The sequence below is a fragment of the Lepisosteus oculatus genome, chromosome 15 (assembly GCF_040954835.1).
Source record: "Lepisosteus oculatus isolate fLepOcu1 chromosome 15, fLepOcu1.hap2, whole genome shotgun sequence".
NCBI lineage: Eukaryota > Metazoa > Chordata > Actinopteri > Semionotiformes > Lepisosteidae > Lepisosteus > Lepisosteus oculatus.
Window position 1 is genome coordinate 28,650,204 of NC_090710.1, and position 18,101 is coordinate 28,668,304.

The 18,101-nt window shown below is 43.5% G+C and overlaps 2 protein-coding genes across 7 annotated transcripts; one reads left to right on the forward strand and one right to left on the reverse strand.

Annotated features, from left to right (window-relative positions):
- The first annotated feature begins 581 nt into the window (after positions 1-581).
- On the forward strand, positions 582-1,445 carry h2af1al (H2A histone family member 1a like). Of its 2 annotated transcripts, none has more exons than XM_006639191.3 (2): positions 582-684; positions 889-1,445. In XM_006639191.3, the coding sequence occupies exon 2, from the start codon at positions 890-892 to the stop codon at positions 1,307-1,309; it is 420 nt and encodes a 139-aa protein (XP_006639254.2). In that variant the 5' UTR covers positions 582-684; position 889; the 3' UTR covers positions 1,310-1,445. The 2 variants fall into 2 exon arrangements, with proteins under 2 accessions (XP_006639254.2, XP_015219824.2); XM_015364338.2 differs by having other exon boundaries at positions 616-684; positions 886-1,445.
- Positions 1,446-2,948: 1,503 nt separating this feature from the next.
- Positions 2,949-18,027, reverse strand: setdb2 (SET domain bifurcated histone lysine methyltransferase 2). Of its 5 annotated transcripts, none has more exons than XM_069178817.1 (15): positions 17,940-18,027; positions 16,210-16,337; positions 15,599-15,653; positions 15,035-15,160; positions 14,308-14,403; positions 12,759-12,855; positions 11,541-12,125; positions 10,825-10,929; positions 10,035-10,204; positions 8,551-8,761; positions 7,496-7,601; positions 6,722-6,845; positions 5,770-6,041; positions 5,067-5,155; positions 2,949-4,356 (listed from the first exon to the last, which is right to left on the reverse strand). In XM_069178817.1, exons 3-15 carry the CDS (start codon positions 15,651-15,653, stop codon positions 4,239-4,241), a joined length of 2,154 nt encoding a protein of 717 aa, XP_069034918.1. In that variant the 5' UTR covers positions 16,210-16,337; positions 17,940-18,027; the 3' UTR covers positions 2,949-4,238. The 5 variants fall into 5 exon arrangements, 4 of the variants coding, with proteins under 4 accessions (XP_069034918.1, XP_069034915.1, XP_069034916.1 ...); XM_069178814.1 differs by having other exon boundaries at positions 17,815-18,025; XM_069178815.1 differs by having other exon boundaries at positions 16,210-16,359; positions 17,815-18,025.
- Positions 18,028-18,101: the final 74 nt, after the last annotated feature.

Consider the following 18,101-nt stretch of genomic DNA (forward strand, 5'->3'; position numbering starts at 1 on the left):
CTTGATCTCTTCTGTTGACCAGAACGGTGACAAGTATTTGTTTTTTTATACGCCAACAAATTAAACGTTTGGAGTACAAATATTGGACAAAGTTGTTTTTCGGCTTCAATCTCACTGAAATTGGAGCCATTGTAATCTATAACAACCTGGCTCGAAAAATCAAACACTCAAATTCAAAATTAATTAAATATTGAAAACATGTTAATACCGGATAAATTGTGTTTATACAGTATATTTATATTAATTTACATGTTGTACTAATTTATATCCTCGGACAACGCCTCGGGGGTCAATTAGTAGAATTAAAGTTTTAATTTAACAAATACACCTTCGTTTAACCAGAGATCTTACCTATATTTAGCAGACTTTTTAAAAAAAATTCATGTCAGTTATCTTCATCTTACCACACCTGAGACAGAATAAAATGTTGCTGGTTGTTTCCGCTAATGAGAAGCCCACACAAGCTGCGTTGAATGAACTTCGGCTTTGACCGTACACGCAAACCTTTAAATTAACAAAGTGTAACTAATAATTGCAACAAGCAAGACAGGTGACATATTAGCCAATTAATTTAATGAGGGGCGTCGTCTATGGCTTAAAAGCCATAGAGCCCCCACATCCCCATAACACATTTTTTTTTTTGTCTTTTTTCCTCTGTGGGCTCTGGTGAGATCTTGGTAGAAGGTAGGCGAGTTATAAATTCTTATTTCTCTTGACCTTTGATATAGAGGTTTAAGCAGCGTGTGGAATATTTTAGATTTCCTCATAAACGAATCGCATGCACGTTAACGCACTTACTGGCTCAAGCCGGATGTTTCAGTACCTATGCAACACCGGCTGCCGAAGGGAACCGAGCCCGCTAAGCATGTCCTCCCATCTGCCCAGCAGCATGTCTGGCCGTGGGAAGAAGGCGCCCTCCAAAGTCAGGACCGAGGTCAAGACCCGCTCAGCCCGGGCGGGCCTCACCTTCCCGGTGGGCCGGCTGCTCCGCCTGCTGAAACGGGGGAACTACGCTCACCGGATCGGCTCCGGGGCCCCCGTCTACCTGGCCGCGGTGCTGGAGTACCTGACGGCCGAGGTGTTGGAGCTCTCCGGCAACGCCTCCAAGGACAACAAGAAGCAGAGGATCGTGCCCAGGCACATCCAGCTGGCCGTGAGGAACGACGAGGAGCTGAACAGGCTGCTGGGGGAGGTGACCATCGCCGAGGGGGGTGTTCTGCCCAACATCCAGGCGCAGCTCCTTCCCAAGAAAACCAAGGCGTCCTCCCGCGACGACGGAGGGAAAGACCTGCAGTCGCAGGAGTTTTAGTTCTGTTGGGTTTTATCTCTGTGTGTGTGCGCTTGAAACTCCTGCTTCCAATTTCGACTGCTCTAAAATGGGATGTTGTCGTTGATTTTGTGGATATTGCACTTTATACCTGAATAAATATTTTTGTTATACAATGGCCTTGTTCTTCGGAAGGGACTATGCGCTTCTCTGAGAAGCGCCCTTTCCTTGGGTTTGTATATACGCGCTATCAACACGGTGGCGCCTGAGCGGCCGCACACCTGGGTAATACCTGCGCCCCAGGGCAGGTTGGGAACCGCCGCCGGGGGGTGGACGGCGCGTCAGCCGGGTGGGCGTTAGCTGACCCTGGGCGTGTAAATAGTTTAGCCCCGTTTCTCCCAAGATCTGTATCCACCTTAACTTGTGTGCCTCTACCCATTGCTGCCCTCGCATTCAAACTCCCGTTTTTTTTTTTTATGGTTTCTCTTGCTGGCGGACGGAGTTCTGAAAGAAAGTGGTCTCTGCATCCAAATAGGAGCGTAGTCCTGTTCACTTCCCGCACGAACGCCCGAGTCGCTCCGATACGGTGCTAACGGACCCGCTCACGAAACATCTACAGCCATCATGTCTCTGACCAGTCTTTCTTACACCTCCAAAACAAAAAGCTCAGGCATTTTAACAGGCTTGGAAATACTTGGCCATTTCTCTGTATCCTTCTGCTAGGAGTGTTGAGCCTTTAAAAATCTTCAGGTGTCACCCAAAGAAGGCTTGACATCTGTAATTTTCTTTTTTTTTAATCCTCTTATTCCTTTGCCGTTACCTACTTGAACTACTTTAAAGATGTCTGGTCTGGGGCCTTTCCTACGGATTCATCATGAACATTGAAAGCTGTGCTACACTAACACCATGAGGGGTGGCTCTGTGGCTCAGGATCTGTGCCTGTGACTGGAAGGTTGCCGGTTCAAATCCCACAGCCAGCAGAGGAATCCTACTCTGTTGGGCTCCTGAGCAAGGCCCTTCACCCCAACTGCTCCAGGGGTACTGTACAATAGCTGACCCTGCGCTCTGACCCCTGGCTCTCTCCCTGTCTGTATGCCTCATAGAGAGCGAGCTGGGGTATGCGAAAAGATAATTCCTAATGCAAGAAATTGTAAAGGGTTAATAAAGTGTTGTTGTTGTTGTTTTCAATACCTTGATATCTTGCCAAAAACCCTTGTGTTTAGAGCAGGTGGCGACATGTGTTGTGGTTTTTCAGCGAGAACTTGCCTTTCGATAGGAGGGTCCAAGATGCCTGACAGGGGTGAACCTCCAGATAGGCTCGAGGATGGCCAGAGATTAGGTTTCTAGAAACCTATGTTAAAGTGACCTCCCCTCATTTAAAACTAATTTCCCTGCACAGCTGTATAGTGCTGGAGCACAGCCTAGATCTTCCTAGTAATATCATTCTAATTTCTTACTTGTGACTGAATTAGCAATTGATAAGATTAAACAAACCAGTGATACCAAACACTAACTACAATCTGACTACAGGGTGCTGTAATGACATGACCAAAATGCAAAACACTCATGTTTGGTTTTAGATAAACATTTTAGAAAGTTTGCTACAAGTTTCCAGTAGGAATAGTAGTACATTTTGATCTTGTGGTGACCCAAATTACACAGACTCTCATACAGACCCATGTTCTTTACACAAAAACAGTTTTAATAGCATTACAGTCCTGAACTCCCGAATGTTTATTAAACACCTTGCAAATATAAATCTGCTCAGCTGTAACCGTGCCCCACAGCAATATTTCTCATGAAGATTTCATTTGCCACTTCGCTGAGCTTCATCAGTATCAACTGTAACAACTGTGTTAGTCACAAATGTTTATTTCTTGAAATAAGCGATAGTATCCACTATAAGTCCTATTCTTGAGTTTTTAAATACTCTTTCCTCTGGCAAACTCTGGTTCAGAAAACTGTTCAAAACAGATTGCTTCTAGCTAACATACGTTTACAAAATCATTTAAAATTGAAATATTAAAAGTAAGGCAATACAATACAGTTCGAAGCCCAGAGTGGGCACAGCTTTTTATATAGCATTTGATAAAGATTTTATCCCCACAAAGGTTAGTACTATTATCTGAGATACATTTCAGAAAGATAGAAAAGCTTTAAGAGTTCTACACAGAGCATAGTGAGAACAGACAAAATCAAGCTCGTCGGATTCGACTTCTCTTTTTGTCCCATAGCTGAGAGTCCCTTTAACCCATTCCAAACCCTGGAAACGGAAACTTCAGAGCAGCCAATCCACGCTAACCTGCATGTGTTAGTATGGAAACTGGAGGTGCCCCAGACTCCACCCGAATTTAACCCTGGATCCCAGAGCTGTGAAACAGCAGCGCTCACCACTGCGCCACTGTGCTGCGGTTAATCCGTAAACTGAATTAGAACAACGACACAATGAAATAAGCCAGTAATAGCACCTGGGCGGCACAGAGGCACTGTGGTTCGCATTGCTGCCTCGCAGGGCCGGGGCACTGGGTTCAGTTCTGGACCTGCGGTGCTATTTGCGTGTGTTTTCTTCCAGGTTCTGGGCCTGGCGTGAGTGTGTGCCTGCCTGTGTCTGTGCCTGCCCTCGACTGGACTGGCGTCTCATCCAGGGTGTAGCCTGCCTTGTGCCTGCTGCTTGTCAGGATGGATTCTGGCTCCCCCATGACCCTGAATTGGATGAAGTGGTTAGAAAATACACGTATGGATGTAATAGCACTTGGTTTTGCGCTTGGTAGGTGAAGACTTTTTCCAGAGGTTTATCTGTTTGAGGTAGAGATTTGAATAAAAGCCAAGGCTGTTTTATGCATTTTAGCCCTAGCTAATTTACCATTCATTACCAATATTCAAGGTTGTGGGATTTCACACTTCAAGCATTTGGACTTTGTTTCAATAAGGTAATACAGTATTTAAATATAACACAGGTAGCAGGGTTTCGTCAAGCGAGTGTGTTTTGACCCATTTTTAATTCACACTGACATGGATTGTCTTGGTTTGGTGTGCTCCCAGTCCTACACGTGTAGTTCCATGTTAATTCAGTCCCAGCCTTCACATACCTAGAAATGCAAAAACGGAGTTAACAAGCCTGATGCAAAATCTAGCTCAATAAAACTTGGAAAATTAAATTATATGATACACAATTTCCCATGCTACAAAATAAATGCTGCGCAATCTCCCGTTTCTCATTTGTCATTCATTTGATCTAAAAAAAGCACTGCTTCTCAAAGTATTTCCAATGGCAGAACAGAAGGAAATGTTGACAGTGTTGTGAACACTGTGCTTTAAGCAATCTTCTTCACAATAATATTTTTAATCTGGAAAAGTATGGAAAACAAAAAATTAAAACTATATCAAAAGATCTATCAACACCTAAACCTAATCAAATAATCCCACCTGTGTTAAATATAAAATGGAACATAAGACAAACTATGTTTAAAATGTATTAAGTTGAATCCTTAAATTTACACTTTGGTAGTTATGTGTCAAGTCACCAACACTGCAAAAGCTGCTGACTGTGTTAAAGCCACACACAAAGGTTTAACACTTCAATAATGCTCTAGGTACAATGTCTTCAATCAGACATCTAATCAGCTGACAGACAAGTGTTAAATATTTTTTAAAACGTTCATTTTTCTAAAAAATGTTTGAAACTTGAGTACGAGAAACCGTGGAAAATGACACGATAAACAAGTACCATTAAGAATAAAGATAGTTCATTGAAGTGACAACGATTAAAAAAATTGATGACACTGAATAGATAGCATACCCCTTTGTGAAGAAGGCCACACAGGGAAAGTTCTTGTTGTGGGAGTCCGTAAACACGCTCTGGACGAAGAGGTTAGGGCAGCAGCTGTGCTAGAAGGGGAACAGGAATCTGGAAATCGACATTTCGTCTCGCGGTGGAACCGCCACTCATTCACCAAAAAGAAGCAGTTTTGTTTATAGCACTTTTGTTGTATGTTCCCAAATTTGGGATAACCAGTTGTCCATCAAGCCAATTTTCTGCTCCAATACCTGTTCTAAGCAAGCTTTCCTCTAGAATGTGCTGAGATGTCTGCTTTTCTACACACAGTAAGCTCTCCAGCACCTCTATCAGAGATGGTATAAAAATGTCAGGAAAGCTACAGTTAATACTCTGACTGACTGAAGCCCTGGCACTCAGCTAACAGTGCCTAAAGAATTCCAGGTACAGTCCACTAACAACAGGCCAAACTCAGACCGGTGCAGTCTGAAATACATACACACTGCATATTAAGCACTTCACAAATTATTTAGACAAGATCAGACCCCCCCCCGCCCCCCCCCCCCGTAACAACTGGGCAGAAACGTTCATGAAAAGGTAACTCAAAGAAACCCAAAACAGATTAGCTTTTGGCATTTCATGCTCTGCATTCCTTTAAGTGATCAGGCCTGTGTCAGGCAAACCCACTTGAATATGGTGGTAGTAAATCTTCGTTTTAAATACTTACATTAAGGAACCTCCCCACGTTGCCTTCTTCTGTGGCATCCAAATAATAGGTAAACTCGTGCGTGTTTTTCTGGCCCTTCTCCACCTTCTGGGCAGCTCTCGCTTTGCTTGGCATCTCTTCATCATTGCTGTCTTCGCCCACAGACCAGGTGCCTAATGAGTTCACATCCCCCTCCTCCTCACTCTGTGCCTGGTGCGGAGTCCTGCTGTCTTCTCCCCTCAGAGCGCCTCCCTCCACTCGGTTCGGCACACCCAGCGCCTCAGCTGCCTGTTCTGATAAAACACCGAATCTCAAACCAGAAACCCAGGTCACGGAGCCCTCTTTGGGAATTCTTTCATTTAGTGCAAGCTTGTTTTTATAAAAGGAGGAAGAAAAAAAGTACAGAATCTCTCATCCAATATGTTCAAATGTTCTCGGAGCATGGCAAAGTTGAAAAGGTCAACAAATACATCTAATGAGCTCACTATGTCCTTGGGAGAAAAACCTTCATCAATGCCTGTGACCTTTTTCTAACAGAAAGACTAGACTCATCAGATGCACAGTATTAACCATGTAGCATGCAAGTAGAAAAGTGAATACTGACGACGTACCAATAATGCTTTGATGTTCTGCAGGCTGCTCCACATTGTTCTGAAGTTATTGCTGAAAATCATACCCCTGCTATTCACCATTCTATTCACAAAACTACACTGTGAGTGCATAGACCAGCTTCACTGAATAACTCTATAGCCAAAGTCAGCAAAAGGCCCTGAGCTTTATGAGTCCACCTCTTCTTGATCCATGTTTAATGGATTCCCTTAACAGAGGAGGCACATACAATATTTACAACACATTCGCAACAATGCAGCTCACAGGAAGAAAAGAAGGAAATAAAATTCCTATTAGCACCCAGTTAACACAGAAGAGTCACTGCTGACCCAGTCAAGAAGCAGTAGCACAAAGCTAGGTCTACCTGCAAGGGCTTTGACCTGCGGCCAGTCTGTCGTCTCTGCAGAAGCAGGTATCCTGACTCTCTCTTTCGACTTCTCACGTAGGTCTTCTTCATCTGAGCTGCTGTACGGGATTGTAAATGAATTCTGAAATGCAGAGAAATTCTGAATTTGAGTTTCTTGCTGATCATTTTTCATAAATGATATGTATAAATTCATCGGATCTTTTTTAAAATTGGCCAGTCCATGAAGACTTTCAGCAATTTCATCTTTATTCAGCAATAAAATATCTTTAGGGATAATAATAAAAATAATAAACTTTATTTTATATAGCGCCTTTAAAGGTGGCTTCTCAAAGTGCTAAGGAAGGATAAGGAAGCTGCACTGTAACAGATTAATATAAATGAGCTTGTCAACAATGGTCTTATATCTAGTGCCTTCGCCATGCCAAAACATCAAATATAAGTCCCTTATTGAACAGTTCTATTTTCAGCTGTCTGCTACAATTCAGCCTAGTAAGTCTTTCTGTAAACAGAACTTTCCACGAACTGCTTTCGTTATAATCTGGAAGCCCTCCAAAATCAGAACTCATACTAACTTACATTGAGTGGTTAATGAACCCCTGAGTGGTTAATTAAGTTATCTGAAGGTCCTGGGTGCTTGGCTGCAGGTTCTTAACGTTTGAAAGAAGAACGTGTGAACAACTGAAGATTTACTCCTGTGATTCCTTTCAAGCCCAGGGAAAGGACAAGGCTGCTGGTGCTTTTCCTTCGCTGCCCAGTCCTGCGGCTCCTCACCTCTTTCACCATCTTGTCCAGCTGCACGTGCAGAAGTGCCGTCTTGCTCACAGGCCTCCTGATCGCGGGGCTCTGGGGAGACAGCTTGGCACAAGGAGCACTTTTCCTGGGAGAAGAACAGAACAGCACCCAAGCCTCTCATTAGTAAAAGCTGTCATATCGGTGAAACAAATGCAGTTCTGCATTCCGCTGACATCCAGTCATGTGAAACTGTACATTTGCTCCAGTTTCATTATTCTGCCACGGGGACAAATAAGTATCCATTCACATCCCTTCACTCATATACACTGAACTCCAATATATATGTGTGAGACTACCTAAAAGCTACAACATTGGGGTGTAATAGAAGGAGAGCATTTATTTAGATTGTTTTCATTTTTACCTACATCTTGCAATATTTGCACTACTAAATACTTCACAGCAAGGACTTCAGTAGCAGATGGGATGGCAGATGGGAACAGCCTACTCACCCACTCATCCATTGTTATGCACCTTGTCCACAGAGACCTACAGGAGGGTTAGAGCCCACTGGAATGCTGATGTCACTGCAAGCCCGAGCCTAGAGGCTCCTGGGAAATTTCAAGGGCAGATCTATTGCCAGAAGAGCCCTGGTCAACTAAAGTCAGCCTTACTCCAGAGGTGCCAACAATAAGAGGATCCCTGTCACTGTCACCTGGAGTCAGGACCCAGGCCCCAGCCTGCAGCTGCTGGATGACAGAGCTCAACTCGAGCTCTGGGCGAGCATTTTGACACACAGAGCCTCTCTGGCAGAGATCCGTGGGAGGGGTTTCTAATGACACTACGGAGGTGCTCCAGATTCCCCCCCCCCAAAAAAAAAGGCATTAATTAAAACAATTTAATGATGAATAAAATAATGTCATTAACACCAGCTGGAATTATTGGAAACCTGGTTGACATAGTTCTTGGAAGCGTTAATACGTCTAAAGAAACAGACCGGAGTTTTGCAGTCAGCAGCAGAACATCGTATTTCAACGTAGACGAGCTCAGTTTCACTCGTCTCTAGGCAAGACAGACGAGAGGGGTCTGGAACTCACTCATTGAGGCTCCCGAGAAGGGAGGGGTCCTCCGCGGCCCTCTGCTCCTCCCTCGTTTCTTCTACCACTTCAACGTCGTCGTCCGAGGGCGGCTCTCCTCTCTTCCGTTTCCCCGAAGACTGGGGCGCGTCTCTCCTCTCCTCTTCCTGCCCGTTTCCCCTCATAGCCTCAGGTCCGCTGCCGGGGGCGGGGTCCTTCCTCAAGATTTTACCTAGTCGCGCCGGAGGAGGTACAGTAGTCGTGTGAATAAAAATGACGCTGTACGCGTCGCGCCCCGAAGGTCTAGGCGACAGGCGATGACTAAGAAATTGGCCAAAGCAATGTAGCTTGTGGGAACTTAAGAAAGCCCCAGCTGACGCTGGTTTTAAAACCTCTTCGCATTCCCCGTCATTGTTCACTCAGACCGTTCTCTTGATACCCTGGAGGCCCAGCCTGCTGTTCGGAGCACAGGCAGGGCCCCGTGGTGCAGACACTGCTGCTCCAAGTCTGTGCCGGTTCTTGAGCCGACAATGACTGGGATTCCCTGAACAGCTCCCCACCGCTGGTCAAGCACCGCCGGGGCTGGATGGGATTTAGCATTTGGTGCGACAGTGACTTCTGGTTTACTTCTGGGTGCCCGCGCTCTTGCTGCAAGAAGCGAGACAGCGTAGAGACTAGGGCAGTGTAGACAGTGCAGCATAGGAGCTGCTCCTCCTATCAGTGCTCTCCTGTAAGACACCCTGGAACTTGTCAAATAGGAATTCGATCGATTCTATATCTTTGCTAAACTTGTTGAACACATGCAGCAAGTACTGCACCCTCCACAGTGCCTCTCACCTACTCACCCAGGAGCAGTACGTTTCTCAGCGTCTTAACTGTAGGCACCAACGTAACCGCAGGCTCTGAGCTGCTACCAGGCTGAGAGCATGCACGCTCGTCACCTCTGCTGAAAGCCCACTGCAAGTCATGTGTTGACCACAGTGAACAGCACTCTGAATGTCAAAGGTACGTCACTGTGCACGCAGCCAGAACCTACTCTTTACTGCACCAGGTCAAACAGCAAACAAAGGCACCTTGAACTCGACTTGGTCTTATGATGTCTCATTTCAAAGATTTATAACAGGCTTCTGTAAGTGTGGTTTGCATTTTTTAAACACACAGTTGCAGATTTCAGCTGCTTCTTCGAAATAACATCTTTATTTTGTGTGGAGCTGATTTGCCACGCTTTGTGATATAAAGGAAAGGTATAACATTTAAATGCTTTCACCTTTTAAACAAGCAATTTACACACACACACACAAAAACCTGTCATCCTCGGTCCTTTTAAAGCAAGATAACGAAATGCCTTAAGCACACTGAAAGAGCAGGATGACATTCACAGGATTAGGTGTCTATCCTTGCTTTGTTATGCGGCACATTCCTGTGAATATCGGTGACAATTCCGAGTCGGCGCAGGGGCTGAAGCGTGCCCCCCGCACGGCAGGCGTGGCGGTCCAGCCCGTTACCTGCGTACGTGCAGACGAAGGTGCCCTGGTCGAGGTCGTGCAGGCAGCGAACGCCCCAGCCGCGGTCCAGCGTCCTGAACACCTGCAACTTCACTCGCAGGCCGTGCTGCACCACGCGGTTCAGGCACCGTCTCCGGTCGCAGGCGCACCAGGGGCCGCACTCGTAGATCCTGTCGGCACGGGAGACGCGTTACGGACGACAGGCGCCGTTCCGCTCAACAAAGACACATGCCTGATACACAGACGGGTATATCAGGACCCGTCCGCATGATGGGAGGGGAGGGAAAAAGAACTTCCTGGTGTGACTTTTTATGGGAGTCTGATAACAATGCGGTCTTGTATGTACAAAAACACATCCAGGATCTGGATCTGCACGTGTAGAAAAGACGGTTCAAAAGCGAAAATTAATTCCGCACCTCCTTCCCAATATTAGACAGCTCAATCTTAAACATGGTGGTAAAATGTCAAATTTCTTTGAAAGACTTTGAGCAGCGTAACATTTAAAAGAAAGGAGTTAGGGGTACGTGTCTTTCACTTTTCCCGCTTCTTCCTCTTTTATGCACATTCTGGACATTTCCACAGAATATAAACTGAACCAAAACTGATTATTTTATTGAACACGCAAAGGGTAAAGACATGATGGGAGAACCAGTCTTATTTTAAAAAACTACAGAATGCAGAAGGACTGCAAAACTCAGAGCAGAATCAACGAAAGCAGACATTTTTTTCTTTTGAAAAGTTGCTCTGCAGTCAGATAGCATCTTACCTATATAAATAACACTTCACTCACCCTGAAGGTATAGGCCGCAGAAGCCTTTTGTTGGTATACAGTTGTGTCTTAGCTTTTTCACCATTTTTAGCTTTAAGAGAGAGTTTCAGACAGGCACATTTAGTCCTGTGAAGAAGAAAAACACAATCTAAGCTTAAGAAGTTAAAACTGAACAGTAAAAAATAAATAAACCTGCTGGTCAAAGGTATAGTAGTTACAGTCAGAAATGAGAGTCAGCATGGTTTCAGTGAAAAAAACAACAACTGTTTTGTTGTTTTTCTATAGAAAACTATTTAAAATAGCGCTAAAAGCACTTTCATCAGAAAACATTTTGTAAGCCTTCTTTTTAACAGTTCAAATGAAATAATTCATAACATTCTTGCAAGTCCAAAACTAAAAACTCTGAGTCTAAAAAAATGAAGTCTGCAACTTCTGGCAGTGAAAGAAGCAACGTCCTTTTATACCAACCATAGGACACAAACCAATATTCTGACTAGACTGGAGCTGTAAAAGTTCATACAACAAAGGAAAATACATATTTATCATGAGCAGGAGCCCTTTTTTAAAAAGAAAAAATGCTTCAGAAGCCCTGTCACGAGTATTTTAGGATTACGGCCCACAAACGAGTCCGAATAAATACCTTTGCAAAGCCCCATATGATTATTGGACATTCATCATCTCTAGACACCACAGGTACCCCACCGCGCAGGGCGGGGAGGATGGCGGGGGTCACTCACGTGTCTGTGCACCCGTCAGTGCAATCGCAGCAGTCTACAAAGAGGGCACCGGGGTCACCAATGAAGCAGCCGTAGGGCCATCGATCCTTCCTGTACCGGAACGCCTCCGGCTTGGCCTCGTCGGCGTCGTTGTAGAGCTGGACGGCCACGAGCTCCGCGCCCCGGCTGAGGTCCCTCTCGAACACCAGGGGCTCCCCCAGGGCCAGCCCCCGCCGGACCTCCACGGCGGGGCTGAAGGAGAAGTAGTCCAAGTGCAGGAAGTCGCACTCCGCTTCCCGCAGGAAGCGCGCGACCTCGCCGAAGCCCCTCAGGGTCCTCCCGCAGGGGGCCCTGTAGGACACGTCGAAGGTGGGCTCCCCTTCCCCCGGGCCCCGAGTGCGCCTGGCGGAGAGCCTGTGAAAGTGGCAGAGGGCGGGGATGCCCAGCGGGTCCTGGCCTCGGAGCTGCTCGTCCGTGAGCGGCCGGCAGGGCAGGCACGCCCGGTGGCAGTCGTGGGGCAGGAAGGCCCGCGCCCCGGCGGGCCCCGGCACCGGCAGATCTCCCGGCGGGGCCGAGACCCCGCTGCAGGGCCCGTTTTCCTGATTTCTGTCCGAAAAGAGACCCCGATCATTGAAATGGAGGTTAGCGGACGTGACAAACTCAACGGCGTTGTGATCGTCATTATCCTTTCTTGGGAACAAGTGATAGGTTCATTCCATGCTGAAAAAAAGAAGAAAGAGAACACAACGTTTCGGCCGTGGAGCCTTCTTCAGGTGTCCTGAAGGTTGACACCTGAAAAAGGCTCCACGGCCGAAACGTTGTGTTCTCTTTCTTCTTCTTTTCAGCATGGAATAAAGCTATTACTTGTTCCTTTGCAGCCTACGCATGCTGACGCAGCTCCCCACCTGAACTACATTATCCTTTCTTGTGGCGCACAGTACAAATCCCCCCCAAAAAATAGACCTATCCACTGCACACTGCACATCTCCCGGCCAAATTAAATGTGGTTTCTTTCGGGTAGTGCTGTATCAAGATCATCAGCAGGGGAAAAGGGACTTTTTTAGAGCGTGATGCATGATTATTTCTTGTTTTTGCGGTTTGAAAGGCTAATTAAATTTGTATATTTTCACCATACTGAACCGCTTTGATCATCTTAATCTGTCAAGGGAGAAACTCCCGGATACATTTTTATATTATAGAACAATTATGATAAATATTTTAAAAAAGGCAAGTAAAAACCTTTGATCATCTAACGATGTGTCATCTGTCACATTCTCACAATCCAGATCTTCTTTAGAGTTCCACAGATCACTCTTCTCCTCTGCAACAGCTGTCTCTAGGTTAAAATAAACAGGAAACCAGTGCAATTTGACAATAACGTCTCAACAGTTTGTTTAATAATGTATCTAGCCATAAAGCCTGTGGGAATGGGGTGCAACTCAACCAAGGATATGGGCAGCATTTTTGTTACTGTTACTAGCTGAAGGACACGCCACTCTTATATTTTACTGGAGTTTCAGTCATGAAACCTCAGGTTAAACAGTTCTGGCCCGAAAGACAGCAAAAACACATTTTTTTAAATCCTAAAATGCTACAGACAGTAAGTTCACCCTTTAACAGGTGGTGCACTGCTATCAGCAGTGGATGATAAAACAACAGTAGTCTACACTAAGTCTCAGACATTCTCAGACACTGACCAGAGCTCTGAATGGCTTAGCTGAAGCAACTGGTAATTTGTCATTAATTACAATTTTTTATACATGAACAAGTAATAGGTTTATTCCATGCTGAAAAAAAGAAGAAAGAGAACACAACATTTCGGCTGTGGAGTGTTCTCTTTCTTCTTTTTTTTCAGCATGGAATAAACCTATTACTTGTTCCTTTGCAGCCTACGCATGCTGACACAGCTACCAACCTGAACTACATTTTTTATACATTACAACCTTTAAGTCATTGAGAGGTTTGAGGTCCCTGTAGACTTAGGGCTCTCCAGGACCAGGTGTGATTATCACTGATCTAGAGGAATTGTGTTAAATATGTCAACAGAATTAAAAATAGCACAACATTTAAACTGAGAGATGCTATATTAGAATGCACAATGCATTACTAAGACCTTATTTTCAGTACTCTACGTGATTCTGCTCACCATGTTACAAAAAAGTCACTGACGCTAAAGGAGAGTGGCTAGTTATATTCTTGGGTTTGAAAGGAATGTCCTGCACTGACAGGCTAATAGAATTCATGTTTTAGTCCCGATTAGATGCAATTCAAGTAATCAGATTCCTCAGAATCAGCACTGAAACCAAAAGCAAAGGACAGAAGTGGAAACTGCAGGGAAGTGAGCTGGAAGCTTAAAGCGGGACACAGTGTTTTGCACAAAGGGTTTTAGGACACTGGAACAAGATGCTGAAAATAAGTTCCTGGCTTGTTTAAATTAATGGCTGGGTGAGATCCGTGGGTCAAATAGCTACTAGCAAGCAAACCAGCTAGATGGCTTGAATAACATCCTTGCATTTGTAGCTTTTCTTGTGTTCTTACTTTGAAATAAACAGCTGTGGTCTCAAAAATCTCGATGACCCCCGAATCCTGAATCCATCTCTGCTCTATATTTACAAATAGCCACTACTAAAGAGTGAGGCTGAATACTTTACTGTAATGCCTTTCATCCACTAAGCAAAAGAGTTAAGGAAATGTTGAAACAGAATCCTTGCCCATGTTTTGCTGGTGCTTTATTCACACAGGGAGTACAAGCAGTCTTTTCAAACAGTTATTCCTTTTGCATTCTCACCTGCACTTATTATGATTTCTTCAAAAGTGTCATGTTCTTTAATGAAACAATTTCTCATGCCAACTTCCAGCATAATGTTCATGGCCCTCACATACTCTAGAAACAAACAAAAACACAGAGTAAACATTCTGGGGGAAGGTAACAAGTTCGTGGCTTCAGAATGGTTTGGGGGGGACTTCGACTTTCCAAACCAGCAGAGCTCTTATTACATCATTAAACTCCTGTTTAAACTGAACTGAAGCTAAGGTGTCCTCGGATGAGATGTAAAACTGAGGTCCTGACTCCCTGTGGTCATTAAATATCCCAGGGCATTTCTCGAAAAGAGTAGGGGTGTCACCCCAGTGTCCTGGCCAACATTCCCCCCCGTGACTTTACCAGTCATGGCCTCCTAATAACCCCCCTCTCTGAACTGGCTTCATCGCTCTGCTCTCCTCCCCACTGAGAGCTGGTGAGAGTAATGGCGCACTATGGCTGCCGTCGCATCATCCATCATCGATTACAATGAGGAATTATTCTAAATGCATTTCATAGTGATTGCTTCAGATCTAGCTGAAAACTCACAAAAAGGAAATACATATCCTATATGGACAAACCAACACCCACTGGCATGTATTCAGATCTGTATAAAATATCATATAAGATACCTGCACACCATAGGGTATTAAAGGGACTGTGTTGCAGTTTTTGAAAAATATTTTCAGTTTATTTAAATGCGTTTTTCCTGCACCTTGATTTGTCGCAGACTGGTCCTTGATACCTTCTTTAAGAGACTTCAAATAGGTGTTTAACAGGTCAAAGGCATGGTCCACTTGATTGCGAGTTTGCAGTTTGCTCCAAAATATTTTTGCCTTCTCTGGAAAAAAAAATCAATAACGTATTATTACATTACAAAAAAAGAACAGAACTTTGCCAGCAAAGTGGTTTTCAAACTTTGGTGTTCACCAAATGTAACAGAAGATGTTACTGTGAAGTACATGTATTAATGTCTTGAAAATTTATGGCACATAACTGATGTATTTTTAATGTTTGAATTTTCAAAAACCTTCTTCATGTCAAATGTATTTGTTTTTAATGATTCTTACATTATTTTATATTTCATTACTGATATCTTACAATGCAGCAAATTATTAGTCATAAGAATGTTTTTATAACCCTTAAAAGTCATTTTGATTTCATTTAGGGAAAATATATTTTATTTCACAATTCTGATGTAACTTTTCCGAAAACACATTTCTTATGAACCGAGTAAAAATAGCCATGTTTTTTTACAAACATTGAACAGATTTCCTACCAACTTCAGATGTTGGGTCCTCTCCCAAGCACTTTCCCAATGACAGACTGTTCATCTAGGAGATACACAAAAAACAGCATCTGATTTGAAGTGGCTTCATTCATGATTTCTAAAGGTCATTAAAATACACTGCAAATGAAAAGCAGGGCAGGCTGAAAGATTTTTTCAAACACGATTGTTTCCGACCGAATGACTACAGCAAGTCACTTTAGTGACTGAAGTGTTTAAATCTGTGCTGTGATGTTACTGCCGCTTGTAGTTTTGATAACGCAGATAGGAAAACTGGAACATTACAATTGTGCTTAGCATAAAGGAGATGACAGGTCATATCCCCTCTCTTGAACAAGGGGGACCTTGATACTCTCCAGCACAGAAGCAAATTCTCCAGTGGGAGAGATGGAAGAATAAAAAGTGATGCTATTTATTTTTTTTAATTTCAGAATAAGAAGCGATAGTTTTGTGCAAGGCTCCTGCAAGTGTGTACCCAGGGATATCTGTAAATGAACGGATTACTTCACAGAGGAAGAACAGGAAACAACTCGCAACCTGCTCAATGAAACATCAGCGGCTGGCAAACACAAAGATATGAAAAAGTGCCTTCCATTTCTTACCCTGAGGTTTAAAAGGCCTTCACACACTTTAACATGTGAAGAAACACGCAGCTTATCTTGCTAGGGGTGGGCTTTCACGTGGTTGTGCTCTTTTCCTCTCGTCACCCTGTGCTTCAAAGGCATCTTCCCTGCTCAGGGAAAACATACAGGCTGGAAATAAATATACAGTATATGGATGGAGGAACAAATGAATCGTCATACAGCACATTCTATCATACTAAAAACAGAGACTAAAAACCTCCCTCACAGCAAAGCAAAGTGCTAGACTGCAACCAAACATCTTAATCAATATGTATTTTATGAACACCAACAACTTACTCAAAGCTTCCTCTAGTGTTTTCTCTAATCACAACATCTGTGACTGTCAATAATATGGCTACAGCTTCGTAGTAGAGAGAAAGAACAAGTAAAGGTTTATTCCATGCTGAAAACAGAGGAGAGAAAACACAACGTTTCGGTGTCAGGCTCCGCATCCGAAACGCTGTGTTTCTCTTTTCAGCATGGAATAAACCTTTACTTGTTCCTTTGCAGCCTACGCATGCTGACACAGCTACCCACCTGAACTACTTCATTGTACAAAATAAATGAACATACAGTTGGAAGTGTTGTAGTAATTAACGCTACATTTACCATTAAAATTGAATTGATGTATTCTCAGGGAACATAAATCACATAAAAAGAAACATCCTTAAATACTTAATGCAGAACAGTCCGATAATGACTTGAATTACTTTGTACACCAAAAGTGAATGTTTCTAACATTTTCCTAAAAATTGGTTTTCATTAAATGTTCACTGGTTAATTTTTCCAACAACCCAAAAAAGAAATTTATTATCATGCAGAGAATTCTTAGAGCTTTAGAATTGAACCAGTGGCACTTCTTTACAAGAAGGGAGGCGAGAGTATGGAACAAGTTCCTCAGTCATGTTGTTGATAATCTTCCATCTTTCGAGAAACACTTTGGCTGAGGTGACGGTTGGATGGATCAGTAAATTACTAACTGCCAAACAGGCTAGATTGGCTGAATTGTCTCCATTTGTTTGTAATGTCAAGAAGCGTAACGAGGCTATGCATAAACATTTGTAAAATCACATAAAATGACCAATGTCTCCTTGTGTTGGCCGGGCAGAATGTAATTATTCCGTTCGACATGAAGCATAATAAACCCCACCTGTAAAAATCAAGTAAACAGAAACATTCTGAAATTAAGCATCGAGTCGTGTTAATCCTATTCTAGTCTTTAAGTCTTTATACTATTTCGGTAGTTTTATGTTATCATCCAGTTTGCACAATGAGGTGAAGAAGTGTTAACGTCCTAGTTGGCGGAGTAATTCGAGTAGCGTGCATTTCAACAAGAGTGAACCACATTAAAAGGCTTTCTGCTTTGAAAATTTAAAGGGTCACCAAAAAAGAAAACATTTATCGGGACTCTAGTACACTAATGCAAACTAAATGTCTTGAGACACTGTTTTCTACACTAAGACCATTATTGGGAGACGTGGTGCACGTCTGTGCATTATAGTGGCAACATGAACATGTACAATCCTGCACCTGAAATGCATTTAATTTTCGTAGTAGTCGTGACCCAAATTATCAAAAGCTTACTAGGACACCAGCGATTTCCTCGATTTTGTGCATCTTCCGAGAACACATTTCCACCAGCAGTACATTTCCCGAACAACTATATTTGTGTAATTTTGTTTAATCTAATGAGTATTGCACAAATGTACCTCCTGAAGTATTCACGGGAGGTACCTATACATTCCTAAAACAACTACCACACCGATGGAAAGAAATACACTTAATTGGTCGCGTTTCATGACATCATACCAGGGTGTAGGATGTCCTAATGGATTTCAGATAACTGAACTTGATCACCTTTCAGATGATCT

Bases quoted from the DNA above. Each gene is read 5' to 3' on its own strand.
- setdb2 (XM_069178817.1), bottom strand. From the start codon at position 15,653: ATGAACAGTCTGTCATTGGGAAAGTGCTTGGGAGAGGACCCAACATCT. The intron at 10,930-11,540 runs GTGAGTGACCCC...TCTTCTTCACAG, and splicing joins ACTGACGGGTGCACAGACAC to GACTAAATGTGCCTGTCTGA. The intron at 6,042-6,721 runs GTAGACCTAGCT...GTGTTTTATCAG, and splicing joins GCAGGTCAAAGCCCTTGCAG to AACAGGCAGCTGAGGCGCTG.
- h2af1al (XM_006639191.3), top strand. From the start codon at position 890: ATGTCTGGCCGTGGGAAGAAGGCGCCCTCCAAAGTCAGGACCGAGGTC.